Source organism: Onthophagus taurus, chromosome 10 (assembly GCF_036711975.1).
Source record: "Onthophagus taurus isolate NC chromosome 10, IU_Otau_3.0, whole genome shotgun sequence".
Taxonomy (NCBI): Eukaryota; Metazoa; Arthropoda; class Insecta; order Coleoptera; family Scarabaeidae; genus Onthophagus; species Onthophagus taurus.
In genome coordinates, this window is record NC_091975.1 from 6,972,146 (window position 1) to 6,987,033 (window position 14,888).

At 30.7% G+C, this 14,888-nt stretch overlaps 1 protein-coding gene across 1 annotated transcript; it reads left to right on the forward strand.

Annotated features, from left to right (window-relative positions):
* The first annotated feature begins 103 nt into the window (after positions 1 to 103).
* On the forward strand, positions 104 to 10,073 carry LOC111420441 (DNA polymerase theta). The gene is made up of 4 exons (XM_023053423.2): positions 104 to 3,839; positions 8,086 to 8,543; positions 8,596 to 8,794; positions 8,846 to 10,073. The coding sequence occupies exons 1-4, from the start codon at positions 452 to 454 to the stop codon at positions 10,051 to 10,053; spliced, it is 5,253 nt and encodes a 1,750-aa protein (XP_022909191.2). The 5' UTR covers positions 104 to 451; the 3' UTR covers positions 10,054 to 10,073.
* The last annotated feature ends 4,815 nt before the right edge of the window (positions 10,074 to 14,888 follow it).

Here is a 14,888-nt window from a genome sequence, read left to right on the forward strand (position 1 = left end):
TTTTCTGAATGACAGATGAAAACGTCATTTTAAAGTGATTTTTCGGTAAGAGTATTATAAAGTAATAATGGTATGATTAAATATTTAGATTATAATTAACATTATAACTTTGTTTCAACTAACGTTATAATTGGTTGGAAGCTCGTCAGATGCAATTTCACACGTCATATGATGCAGTGATATTCAAATGTGGTGGCATTATTTGACAGGTGTAATTGCATTTGAGGAATTCCCAATTAGTTCGGAACGGTACTTTCCACAAACAGTTAATCTCTGGTTGGAGCTTTTATATATAAACCCAATCTAACCTGTATTCTAGTGGTTCGGTTCTTAGTTGAATAATTCCAAAATATCCCTAACAGATGGCGCCACATGCGTTCAAAATTTAAAGTTTGATTTTGTATGGTTGGCATTATAGAAAATAACCTCAAAAAGAACTGTCAAAACAATTATGAACGTTAAGTTTGAGTTTAATGATACTTTCGACAATTTTTCGCTTCCCAACACATTTAAACCTAATAAGGTGTTAGAAAATGTTAAAATTGCTGAAAAGACATTAATCGATAAAAATGAGAAAGAAGATATTGGAATTATTTCGTTCGACGACAGCGATTTTTTGAATGTTTCATTAACAAGTTTACTTGAAGAGATAAATCTCGAAGATCAAGTGAAAATTGATAACAAAGAAATTGTTTTAAATAAAAATGTGAGTAATTTTATAATTAATAACAAAGGCTGTGATAAAATCAATAATAAAGAAAGTGATTCATGGGAAAAAGTAGAAAATAATTTAGAAACACGTAATTTTAACGAAAAATCTACTTATAATTATAATATACAAAGCGATAGGAACACAATTAATTATAACAAATTGAATAATTCGAAAGATCTTTTTGATTGGTCGGACGATAATTTTTTAAATGAATCTAATGGTATTGATAAAAATAATTTAATGGTAACAAATAATTGCAACAAAGAAAATAAATCAAATAATCTAGATGGTGAGTTATCTGAATGGAATCTTTTTGAAATTGACGAAAAAAATAAATCAAAAAAGGATAAAATTCATCAATTAGAATCATTAAATGATGAAGAAAAAAGTGAATCTTATTTTGGAAGTCATTTAACCTGTAATTTATCAGATTGGAATATCCCAGACATGATTCTTCAAAAATATTCCAAAAACAACGTTAAAACAATGTTCGATTGGCAATTAAAATGCTTAAATAACCCAAAAATTTTATTAAACAATAAAAATTTGGTTTATTCCGCCCCAACATCAGCAGGAAAAACTTTAGTAGCGGAAATTTTAGCCATTAAAACCTTAATAGAACGCAAAAAGAAAGTGATTTTTGTTTTACCATTTGTATCGGTTGTTAGAGAGAAAATGTTTCATTTTCAAGACTTATTAAGTACAAGTGGAATACGAGTTGATGGTTTTATGGGGTCTTATCATCCACCTGGAGGGTTTAAATCGGTTCAATTAGCGATTTGTACCATAGAAAAAGCTAATAGTTTGATTAATCGATTGTTAGAAGAGAATGAATTAGATGAAATTGGGGCGGTTATTATTGATGAAATGCATTTATTGGGGGATCCAAGTCGAGGTTATCTTTTAGAATTACTCTTAACGAAATTAAAATATATGATTAAAAAAAATAATTCGCTTAATATACAAATAATTGGGATGTCGGCTACTTTACCAAATTTAGATTTATTAGCGAATTGGTTAAACGCCGAATTATTTACAACCGATTTTAGACCAATACCTTTATTCGAATGGTGTCATGTAAACGGGGAAATTTATGATAATAATTTTAAATTAATCAGGAAAATTGAGCCGGTTAAAGAGTTAGATAAAGATGTCGATAATATTTTACAGCTTTCTTTGGAAACTATTAAATCGTCTTGTTCAGTTTTGATTTTTTGCCCTACAAAAAATTGGTGTGAAAGTTTATCACAACAATTATCGGTGGCTTTTTGGAAATTAGGAACGAACGAAAACGATTTAGGAAAAATTTTACGCTCAGAATTAAACGTCGATTTAATTAAAGAAGTTTTTGAGCAACTCAAACGTTGTCCGGTCGGTTTAGATAAAATTTTAGCAAAAACCGTCGCTTTTGGAGTCGCGTTTCACCATGCGGGCTTAACAATGGACGAAAGGGATATTATTGAGGGTGGTTTTCGTTCGGGTGCAATCAGAGTTTTGGTGGCAACCTTAACTTTATCTTCAGGGGTTAATTTACCCGCTCAACGAGTTATTATTCGTACCCCTAATTTTTGTGGGAAACCTTTAGACACTTTGACGTATCGCCAAATGATTGGGAGAGCTGGGAGAATGGGGAAAGATTCTTCGGGGGAGAGTTTATTGATTTGTCAAAAAAATGATTACAACATCGCTAAAGAATTAACCTCCGCTAATTTAGAACCCGTCCGAAGCTGCCTTCAATCGGGAAAATTAAAACGCGCCATTTTAGAGGTTATAGCGAGCGGTGTTGCGAATACTTTCGAAGATGTTAATTTATTTACAAGTTGTACTCTTTTAAATGATCTAAATTTAATCGATGAAGCAATCGAATTTTTGAAACGCAACGAATTTATTCGTTTACAAACTGTGGAGGAAAATAAATTAAAATACGTCGCGACTCATTTGGGGAAAGCTTGTTTATCGTCGTCTTTACCACCAGAGGAGGGGTTAATTTTATTCGGCGAATTAGAAAAAGCTCGGCGATGTTTCGTTTTAGAAACTGAATTGCATCTAATATACTTAGTAACGCCGTATTCTTGTTGTAATTTATCTATTAATTGGATGTTTTATTTAAATCTTTGGGAGAAACTCCCCGCGAGTATGAAACGAGTCGGCGAATTAGTCGGGATTAGAGAATCGTTCATTTTTAACGCATCCCAAGGAAAGATCCAATCCGAACAAAAATTACAAATACATAAACGTTTTTACACCGCCCTCGCCCTTCAAGATCTCGTTAACGAAGTCCCGTTAAATAAAGTTGCGTTAAAATTTAATTGTTGTAGAGGTTTACTTCAATCCTTACAACAATCCGCTTCGACATTTTCCGGTATGGTTACAGCATTTTGCAAACAACTCGGTTGGACAAGCGTTGAGTTATTAATCTCACAATTTCAAGATCGATTACATTTCGGGGTTAATCGAGACATTTTAGATTTAATGAAGCTACCGATTATGAACGGGCCAAGAGCTAGAACTTTATTTAACTCCGGCATTGAAAATTTATTAATATTAGCCTCATCGACCGTTGAAACGATCGAAAATATTTTACACAAAGTAATGCCATTTGAAAGCGAAAAGGAACGCGAAGGGGAAAGCAAATTCGACGTTGATAAAAGAAATAAAATTCGAAGCGTTTGGATTACAGGAAAGCGCGGTTTAACCGAAAAAGAAGCGGCCGAAATGCTTGTTAATGACGCGAGGAGGTTTATCGAGTTAGAAATGGGGATGGTTAATATTAATTGGGGGGATAAAAATGATTGTGTTGAAGAAAGTGGGGGATTTAAAGCGAATTTGTTGTATAAAAAGGATTTAGAGATTAACGAAAATTTAGATCAGGGTGAAAAAGAAATAAAAAAGAATATTTTATCCCCAACTATTATAAACACATCGAATGAGTTCGTAGCTCCATCTCAACATTGTTTATCAACTATTATAACCCCTATTAATCAAATAAAACATCAAAAAAAAGCATCGACGAGAAATAAACGGAAATTATTTAATTATTCATCAGAAAGCGATGTGCAAGAAACACCGGAGAAGAAACGGAAGAGAAAAAATAAAAATAGGAAAAAAATAGATCCTTTTATAATCGGTGAGAATCGTATATTTTTAGAATAACTTCCAACTTCTTCTATTCTTTCCTTACACTTCTTCCTAAGTCTTATTTTTTGCCTCACCTGCCTTGTTCCATTCTAATGATAAGGGCGTACCAGTTTAGTTGCTTTCTCTCTATTTTGCTGATTATCTCTTCTTGATCTTATTTCCTCATTCTGTAATTTTTCGTAAAATTTTCATTGCCATTGTTGTGCCATATACTTTCAATTTTAGCTTTTTATCTATCTCCTTTTTCCCAAAAATTGTTCTGTTTAGACTATGATATACGTTGTTTGTTTTCTTTATTCTTGCATTTATGCCTAAGTCCATCCTTTCATCTTGTGATATTATACTGTTCCGTAATAAATATTTCTTTTGGATTATTTCTTATTTCCTTTTTATTTATTATCACGATTTTACATTTATTTACGTTCAATTCTATGCTTTTCAATTTTTTCTGTTCCTATTTTAACTAGCCTTTTTATGGTTCTCTGCTATCAGCACTATGTCGTCTAATTTTTATAACCTATTACTGTTTGATATTTATTTGTTCTTGTATTTTTTATCACTCTGTCCATTAATATTATAAATAACAAGGGGCTTAGGCTATTTTCTTGCTCATTTCAAAAGTTTTTGATGTTTCTCCTTTCATTTGTACTATTCCCTTGACTTGTTCAAGACACTTCCAGAATATTAGGTACACTTTAGTGGTGGAACGGATAGTTACCAAGTAGTTTTCTCATTGAATACAACTTTATTTATCAGTAGCAATCTCAGTGTAACAATCCCAATACGATAGTTTTTAGGAATAGGCATGTATTACGATTGAATAAAAGTGCAATTATTTTTAAGGTTAAGTGGAAGAGCAGAAGCGGGTCATATTATGGTCGCATTCTGAACTTCGCCTTAGGATTTCCACCTGTTTTGTATTTAAGTTATTTTTCTTTTTAAATATTGTTTTTTTTTTCTTTTTTGATTATCTTTATTTTGCATTATAGTAACTATAGTTACTATTATTATTGTTTGTTCTCTTTACTCTGCAAATAAAGGCAGTTTATTATTATTATTATTATATATAAAATGTCTTGTTGCAGTTTCGTCTAGCTTTCTTCTCTTCGCTTGTAATTTTCATCATCACATTCATTACTAACAGAACTGTCGCTGTTATTACTTTCGATTAATAATTAAAGTATCCACTTTTTAATGCAAAAAGCCGTTTTGAAAAATCACTTTTAGTTCTTGAGAAAAAAATTTTTGAAATGATCGACAATTTCTTCAAATTTTGTTTAAGTTTTAAAAATTCATATAAAATCCAGTTCTTGGAATATGAGTATGAAAATTTCCCAAAGTGTTAATAAAAGTGTCTTCTTTCCAATGAACCAACCCGTTTTGAAAAATAGCTTTTAGTTTTTGAAAAAACAATATTTGAAGTTTTGATAAAATTTTCGATGTTACAATTTTCAAAATTCGCCATAAAATTCATTTCTTGAAGGGTCTTTGTGGAAATATCACCAATTATTAATTAAAGTATCCTCTTTTTAATGCAAAAAGCCGTTTTGAAAAATCACTTTTAGTTCTTGAGAAATAAATTTTTGAAATGATCGATTCAAACTTTACAATTTTCGCCGATTAAGTTTTAAAAATTCGTATAAAATCGATTTCTTGGAATCTGAGTATGAAAATTTCCCAAAATGTTAATAAAAGTGTCCTCTTTCCAACGAACCAGCCCATTTTGAAAAATAACTTTTAGTTTTTGAGAAAACAATATTTGAAGTTTTGATAAAATTTTCGATGTTACAATTTTCATCGATAATTTTCAAAATTCGCCATAAAATTCGTTTCATGAAGGATCTTTGTGGAAATATCACCAATTATTAATTAAAGTCTCCTCTTTTTAATGCAAAAAGCCGTTTTGAAAAATCACTTTTAGTTCTTGAGAAATAAATTTTTGAAATGATCGACAATTTCTTCGAATTTTGCAATTTTCGCCGATTAAGTTTTAAAAATTCGTATAAAATCGATTTCTTGGAATCTGAGTATGAAAATTTCCCAAAATGTTAATAAAAGTGTCCTCTTTCGAATGAACCAACCCATTTTGAAAAATAACTTTTAGTTTTTGAGAAAACAATATTTGAAGTTTTGATAAAATTTTCGATGTTACAATTTTCAAAATTCGCCATAAAATTCATTTCTTGAAGGATCCTTGTGGAAATATCACTAATTATTAATTGAAGTATCCTCTTTTTAAAGCAACAAGCCGTTTTGAAAAATCACTTTCAGTTCTTGAGAAATAAATTTTTTAAATGATCGATTCGAATTTTACAATTTTCGCCGATTAAATTTTAAAAATTCGTATAAAATCGATTTCTTGGAATCTGAGTATGAAAATTTCCCAAAATGATAATAAAAGTATCCTCTTTCCAATGAACCAACCCATTTTGAAAAATAACTTTTAGTTTTTGAGAAAACAATATTTGAAGTTTTGATAAAATTTTCGATGTTACAATTTTCAAAATTCGCCATAAAATTCATTTCTTGAAGGATCCTTGTGGAAATATCACTAATTATTAATTAAAGTATCCTCTTTTTAATGCAAAAAGCCGTTTTGAAAAATCACTTTTACTTCTTGAGTAATAAATTTTTGAAATGATCGATTCGAATTTTACAATTTTCGCCGATTAAGTTTTAAAAATTCGTATAAAATCGATTTCTTAGAATCTGAGTATGAAAATTTCCCAAAATGTTAATAAAAGTGTCCTCTTTCCAATGAACCAACCCATTTTGAAAAATAACTTTTAGTTTTTGAGAAAACGATATTTGAAGTTTTGATAAAATTTTCGATGTTACAATTTTCAAAATTCGCCATAAAATTCATTTCCTGAAGGGTCCTTGTGGAAATATCACCAATTATTAATTAAAGTATCCTCTTTTTAATGCAAAAAGCCGTTTTGAAAAATCACTTTCAGTTCTTGAGAAATAAATTTTTGAAATGATCGATTCGAATTTTACAATTTTCGCCGATTAAGTTTTAAAAATTCGTATAAAATCGATTTTTTGGAATCTGAATATGAAAATTTCCCAAAATGTTAATAAAAGTGTCCTCTTTCCAATGAACCAACCCATTTTGAAAAATAACTTTTAGTTTTTGAGACAACAATATTTGAAGTTTTGACAAAATTTTCGATGTTACAATTTTCATCGATAATTTTCAAAATTCGCCATAAAATTCGTTTCATGAAGGACCTTTGTGGAAATATCACCAATTATTAATTAAAGTATCCTCTTTTTAATGCAAAAAGCCGTTTTGAAAAATCACTTTCAATTCTTGAGAAATTAATTTTTGAAATGATCAATTCGAATTTTACAATTTTCGCCGATTAAGTTTTAAAAATTCGTATAAAATCGATTTTTTGGAATTTGAGTATGAAAATTCCCCAAAATGTTAATAAAAGTGTCCTCTTTCCAATGAACCAACCCATTTTGAAAAATAACTTTTAGTTTTTGAGAAAACAATATTTGAAGTTTTGATAACATTTTCGATGTTACAATTTTCATCGATAATTTTCAAAATTCGCCATAAAATTCGTTTCATGAAGGATCTTTGTGGAAATATCACCAATTATTAATTAAAGTATCCTTTTTTTAATGCAAAAAGCCGTTTTGAAAAATCACTTTCAATTCTTGAGAAATTAATTTTTGAAATGATCAATTCGAATTTTACAATTTTCACCGATTAAGTTTTAAAAATTCGTATAAAATCCAGTTCTTGGAATATGAGTATGAAAATTTCCCAAAATGTTAATAAAAGTGTCCTCTTTCCAATGAACCAACCAATTTTGAAAAATAACTTTTAGTTTTTGAGAAAACAATATTTGAAGTTTTGATAAAATTTTCGATGTTACAATTTTCAAAATTCGCCATTAAATTCATTTCTTGAAGGATCTTTGTGGAAATATCACCAATTATTAATTAAAGTATCCTCTTTTTAATGCAAAAAGCCGTTTTGAAAAATCACATTTAGTTCTTGAGAAATAAATTTTTGAAATGATCGAAAATTTTTTCGAAGTTTTTTCTTGGTATTTTAGTCTTTCTCCTTCCTGCCTTAGTTGTGAATTGCCATGACTAATCTGTGTTTGGTTCCCATTTCTGATTCTGCTTCAGTCTTTACCTCCTCCACTCTGTAACCAATAATACTTAGCATTTCTTTCTTCCTCCACAAACATATAAACAATAAATTATTTTAGATAACCTAAACAATATTAATATAGAAAATATTGATAACAAAGAATCGTTCACAAAATTTCAAATCGAAATTAAAACGAAGAAATCAATTTCATTATCATTGGGTTGTACAGAAATTGAAAGCATTAAAAAGCCAAAAATTGGGATGAAATCGGAGACTCAAATAAATAAAGTGTTAAGCTTTAACAAAGAAATTAAAGGGATTGGTTTTAATTGGGGCACAAACACGGTTTATTACGTTTGTTTTGAATCGACGAGTGTATCAAAATTGGAAAAAATTAACTTATTAAAAGAAATTTTTAATAACCCAGAAATAAAGGTGCGAATTTTCGATGGAAAGGAACAAATCAAAACGGCCGCGTTAAGTTTGGGAGTTGATTTTAATACTAATATCGAAGATCCGAAAGTATTTGATTGGATTTTAAATCCTGATGGAAGCGAAAAAAATTTGCAAGAAATGGTTCGTTTTTTTTAAGTTATTTATAATCAACTTTAACGTTAAAATGTTTAAGGTGATTAAATACATCCCGGAAGCTCAAAATTTATTAAAATCAATCGATGATAAAATAAAAGGAGTTGGAAGTATCGGATTAAACACGAAATTATCAAAAACACCCCCGAAACTTCGATGTTGCGTCGAATCAGTTTTAACTTGGTTCTTATTCGAATCATTTCTAAAAAGCCAAGAAAAAAAGTTATTTCACCCTTTTTGTAAGTCATAAAACCAAAAATCAATACATTTCTTACAAATCAATTTTTTAGATGTTGAAATGTCGCTTATTAAAATATTATCTCGCATGGAATTAATAGGATTTGGTGTAAATTTATCGAAATTACAAGAGCTGTCGAAAATTTTAGCACAACAAACGGTGGATTTAGAAAAAAAAGCTTTCCATATCGCAGGAAGAACCTTTAGCTTTTCATCTTCAACCGACGTCGCTAAAATTTTAGGAATGTACCAAAATAAAAAACGAATTAGTACAAATAAAAAAGCCTTAGAGAAACAATTAGAAAATCCGATTGCCCCTTTAATAGTTCAATGGAGAAAAATAAACAGCATTTTAACAACGACAATTTACCCTTTATTAAAATTAATTAAAAACGAAAATCGTATTTATCCTTGTTCGATCACGCATCATGCAACTGGAAGAATTTCTATGCACGAACCTAACTTACAAAGCGTCCCAAGAAATTTCGAATCTAACGATAAAGCGATTATAATTAATTGTCGCGAAGCCTTCCAAGCTAAAGATAATCATTTATTGATTTCTGCCGATTATTGCCAATTAGAATTAAGATTATTAGCTCATTTTTCCAAGGATAAAAATTTAATCGAAGTTATGAAACGCGTAAATGATGATGTATTCAAAATAATCGCAAGTAAATTAAATAATGTTAAAGTTGAGGAAGTTACCGATGAAATGAGGCAAAGAGCGAAACAAATTTGTTATGGAATTATTTATGGGATGGGTGTAAAAGGACTTTCTGAGCAAATGAATAGTTGCGAAGAAGAAGCTTCGATGTTTTTAGAAAACTTCCACGAAAAATATCCGGGTATTCGACAACACATCCAAACACTTATTGAAAAATGTAAAGAAACCGGGTTTATTGAGACTTTAAGCGGGAGAAGGAGATTTTTTGAAAACATCAACAATCCCCACCCCGCCGTTAAAAGTCAAGCAGAAAGACAAGCTGTTAATACAACTATTCAAGGATCAGCTGCTGATATTACCAAGAACGCGATGGTTTTAATCGAAAATGTGTTCCAAAATAAATTTAAAACATCAAGAAATAAACCTGAATTAGTTTTGCATATCCACGATGAGTTATTATATGAGGTTCCTGAAAAGTATTTAGCAGTAACAGCAAAAATTATTAGGAAAAGTATGGAAAACGCTGTAAAATTATCGATTCCTTTTCCTGTAAAAATAAAATTTGGTAAATCTTGGGGAAAATTAGAGATGATTTAATAAAAACATTTACCAATTTATCACTTAACCTTCAGTTTCTAAGTTTAAATCTTTAATGACAATATTTAGTTCTAATTTTTTTTATTTTTGTCAAATAAACAATGAAATCTCTACATAAAAAAATCTGATTCTACTTCATCCACTATTTCATCTCCTTTATCTTCAGTATTCTCCTCCCCATCATCCTGATTTTCCTCAAAATCAACTAATTTTTGTACAACCGAAATGTTTCTGTTCTTGAACAATTTGCATTTTATATTCTTGCAATTCCCTTCTTTGATTTTGCATTCAGGTTTAGCCGCATGTCTCTCAAGACGGCTATGTCCAAAAATGGACGCAGAGAGCTGCTTGATGATAATAATCATAATAACTTGATCTAATCGTGTTTGTAAATTTTCATAAGAGGAGAAGGCTTCCGCAAGCCGATGATATCATTCTATCAAATAGCTGCAAGTTTTTGGGTGTTTATCTAGACGAGCAGCTAAGTTTTGACAAACATGTTGATCACCTGGTTTCGAAATTGAACTCGTTCTTTTATGCAATTCTGAAGTTGAAGGGATGCCTCCTGCTATCGGGATTATTAGATGCGTATTATGCTCTCTGTTATTCGCATCTCTCATACAATATATTATTGTAGGGAAGATCGAGGGAGTGGCGGCGTGCCTTTGTAGCACAGAAGATTAATCTTCGACCTAAACTGCAGAGATTCGTGTAGAGATACATTCAAGGCCAATTCGCTTCTTACTCTTCAAAGTATATATATATAAATCAGTTGTTCATGTGCGGGAGCATGTCGATAGATACCCTGTCATGAAACACAATTACGAAACTAGATCTGATAGTTTGGTGTGCTTGGGTCATCATAAGACGGCTTTCTTTGAAAAGAGTCCACGGTATGATTTCCCAAAGCTCTATAATAATTTGCCATCTGCAATTAAAAAAGCTGATACGCTTAGCTCATTTAAACATAAAGTAAAAATGATGCTTGTAGAAAGGGCGTTTTACGACCGCCAGGAATACTTGTCATTTAATTTTAGTATTAGTCCTAGTCAACTAGCATAGGTCATACTTCATAATTTAATTTCTCTCTTTCTTTGTTGAATATTGTGTATGTTGTGTATTATACAGTGTGACCCGTTTGAAAGCGGAACACCCTCGTAAAATTTGTATTTATTATCCGATTTCGATAATTTTTTTTTTTAATTGTAGAGCGTAAAAAACTGTATCTTGGGACAAAGAGTGATATTTTTCTTAAAAAAAACAAGGCCTACTATTTCACTTTTTAGATGCTAAAAATGAAGAAATCATATTAGGAAATTTTTTACAAAAAATCTGAGTACACCACTACATTAAGCGCCTTTTGAAATGGGCATATACCAGATCTCATCAAAAATGGTTACAAATCAACACCGTTACAGATAATTGAAAAATATAATTTTTTATAAATTAATCTCATCTGATCTAGTAGACCATGACAAAAATGTAATAAAATACAGAGAATAATACAAAACTATTTAACAATATTTAACAGAAATTCAAAAAATTGAAGAAAAAAACAACATTCAAGGTATTAATAGAAAATAAAAACTAGTTAAATGTCTGTTGCTTCCACCAATCCACCGTTAAGTTCGATACATTTATTGTACCTTCTTCGTGCATTCATTGTTACATTCCTCAGTTGCTCTGGGGTAATGTCTGCACATGCCTGAACTATTCTAGCACGCAGTTCATCTAGCGACTGTGTCCTTGACCTGTAAACTTTCTGTTTAAGGATACCCCAAAGAAAAAAGTCGAGTGGTGTCAAATCAGGAGATCTTGGCGGCCATTCAATAAGATGGCTATTTCTTCCTATCCATCGATTTTCAAAATTTTCATTTAACCAACGCTTTACCACTACTGCGTTATGCACGGGAGACCCATCTAATTGAAATTTTATATTCGCACATACCAGAGGTGGTAAATTGTTTAGCGCATTCGAAAACTCATTTCTTAAGAAATACAAAAATTTTGTTGAATTTAAATTGCCCTCAAAGAAAAATGGACCAATAATTCTGTTGTCAAGAATTCCGCACCACACATTTATTTTATGCGAATACTGTCGCCTTGCGTTGATGATCCACTCTGGATTTTCTGTGCACCAATACCTTGAATTTTGCGATGACACCACGCCATTTGTTGTAAACGTGGCCTCATCGCTAAACAAAATTTCCCTTAAAAAGTTTCTGTTTTCCAAGTATTCACCTTGAGCCCATAAACAGAATTCTAGTCTTCTCTCTTCGTCTCTTGGTTCAAGAGTGTGTAGAAATTTTGGTTTATAGGGTTTAATTTTATTTTTTGTCAGGCACCTTCTAATACATTCTCTTGGAATATTTAAATCTATGGCAGCCGTTCTCAAACTCGAATGAGGGTTATTATGAAAATATTCCACTATTTGATTATTATTTCTAATTTCCCGGCGTGGATTTTGAACTTTTAGAATTTGTTTTGATACACTGCCTGTATCGTTGAATACCTTATTTACCCGGTGAACGGTGCTAGCACTAACCGGAGGCATATCTGGATGCCTGTTATTAAATTCTATAGCCGCTTTTCTTTTCGAAAGAATATTATCGCCAACAAGGCGTACAATTTCAACTTTGTGTCTAACACTTAGTCGTTCCATAATTACACCACTAAATTGCACACTTTTTATAAAATTTTTATAAGCACAAAACTGACAGAAGTAATGCTTTAAATCACTTTTATAGAATTCAATTCTTTTTTTTTATTTCCATGGTTTACTAGATAACTATTTTTTTATTTCCATGGTTACAAATGTAAATAGTTTTTGTATTATTGGCTGTATTTTATTTCCTTTTTTGTCATGGTTTACTCCATCTGATCAAATAAATTCATAAAATATTGTATTTTTCAATTATCTGTAACGGTGTTAATTTGTAACCATTTTTGATGAAATTTGGTATATGCCCATTTCAAAAGGTGCTTAATGCAGTGGAGTACTCAGATTTTTTGTAAAAAAATTCCTAATATGATTTCTTCATTTTTAGCACCTAAAAAGTGAAATAGTAGGCCTTGGTTTTTTTAAAAAAATATCACTCTTTGTCCTAAGGTACAGTTTTTTACGCTCTACAATTAAAAAAAAAATTATCGAAATCGGATAATAAATACAAATTTTACGAGGGTGTTCCGCTTTCAAACGGGTCACACTGTATATTGTATGTGGTTTGAACTTGTCACATCTACTATTTGTAGCCAGGTGATTAAATAAATTATTATTATTAATCCAAATTACGACAGATTCGTCTAATGATAATACGTCTTTGATTCAACGTCCTCATCATCTTCCTCTTCATTTTTTTTTTTTTGGAATCTGATATATTTTTACTGGTATCACTTTTATACCCACTGTTTGGGTATTTACCCTGGGCCGGGATAAATACCCGGATAAATACCCATTTTAGAAATACCTACCCACCTACCCAGCTCCCATCACTGATAACGAATAATAAAAAAGCGGATTATCTTAAAAACACTAAACTTTAGCACAGTTTGATAAGAGTACCCTTTTTGCTTAAAAAGTACAGAGAATAAGAATTTTTATTCAAAAAGTATACTGTCAGAAAAGTTATTGTCATTTTAATCCGTAAAGAATACGTTACAGGGCGGCTACAGTAAAACGGACTCCATAATCGTCTTTCTCATGCCAAAAAACCTCCGTATACCAAATTTGAAAAGAATCGATTGAAATATACGTGTAATATTAAATAAAAATCAATTTAAAAATTTAATTTGAACACCCTGTATTTCCAAAACAAAGCGTTTGTCGACCTATTTTTATATGAAGTTTTTGTGTTAATTTTAAAAGATCTATCGACTGTTAAAGTACTGCTACAAAAACCTGAAATATCCTGTATAATAGAGATAGTATATAATAAATTAGATATATATACAGGGTGTATCTGAATGACTGCAACAAACTTGAAGGGGTGATTCTTTAGGGTAGGTACACACGGTCGATTATTCATCGACGAAACAGTTTAGTTGGATTGGTTTGAAATCGCGATGCATTATCAATTTATAACCGACTAAACTGTTTAGTTGTTCATAAATCGTGTTGTATGCGCACACATATCGATTTCGAAACAACTTGTATTTATATTGTATTAAATATTGAATAATACCTGGAAATAATTCAAGTTTTTAAAATAATGTAATTGAATTACTTTAATATACAGTGTGGTAATTAATCACAATATTGGTATTGCAATACACGATTTGCGTATGATGCGTATTGCACTCTGATATTAGTTGCATACTTGCAATGATGACGTCGGGTACGATAATTAATTAACACACTGTATTTAGTGTAGTATATAATTAACTGCGGTAGCAAAACGGAAAATAATTTAACTTAATTTTTGATTTTAACTTATCAATGATAAGTGAATTTATTATTTTATGATAAGTTATCATAAAATAATTGAGGGAAACTTGATTTATGTTATACTAGAGAAGACACTTCAACTCTCAGTAAACTTGACCTTGAGGTTGCGCGCGCAACCTAAGTTCCTATTAACTGTGTGTGCGCTTCAATATGAAGCTGTGGCATTATTGCAGTTGTACGATAGTTGCACAACTTTTTAATCATAAGTGCACATCGACTCCTTTTGATTAAAAAATCGAGTTGATCTGCAGTTGTGTTGTGTGCGCAGCTACATTAAACTTAATACATTTATGTCCATCGACTAAACTATCGGCCGACTAAAAATCGACCATGTGTGCCTACTCTTAAACATATTCCCCAAATTTCATTTTCCTAGCGTTTATGGTTTTTG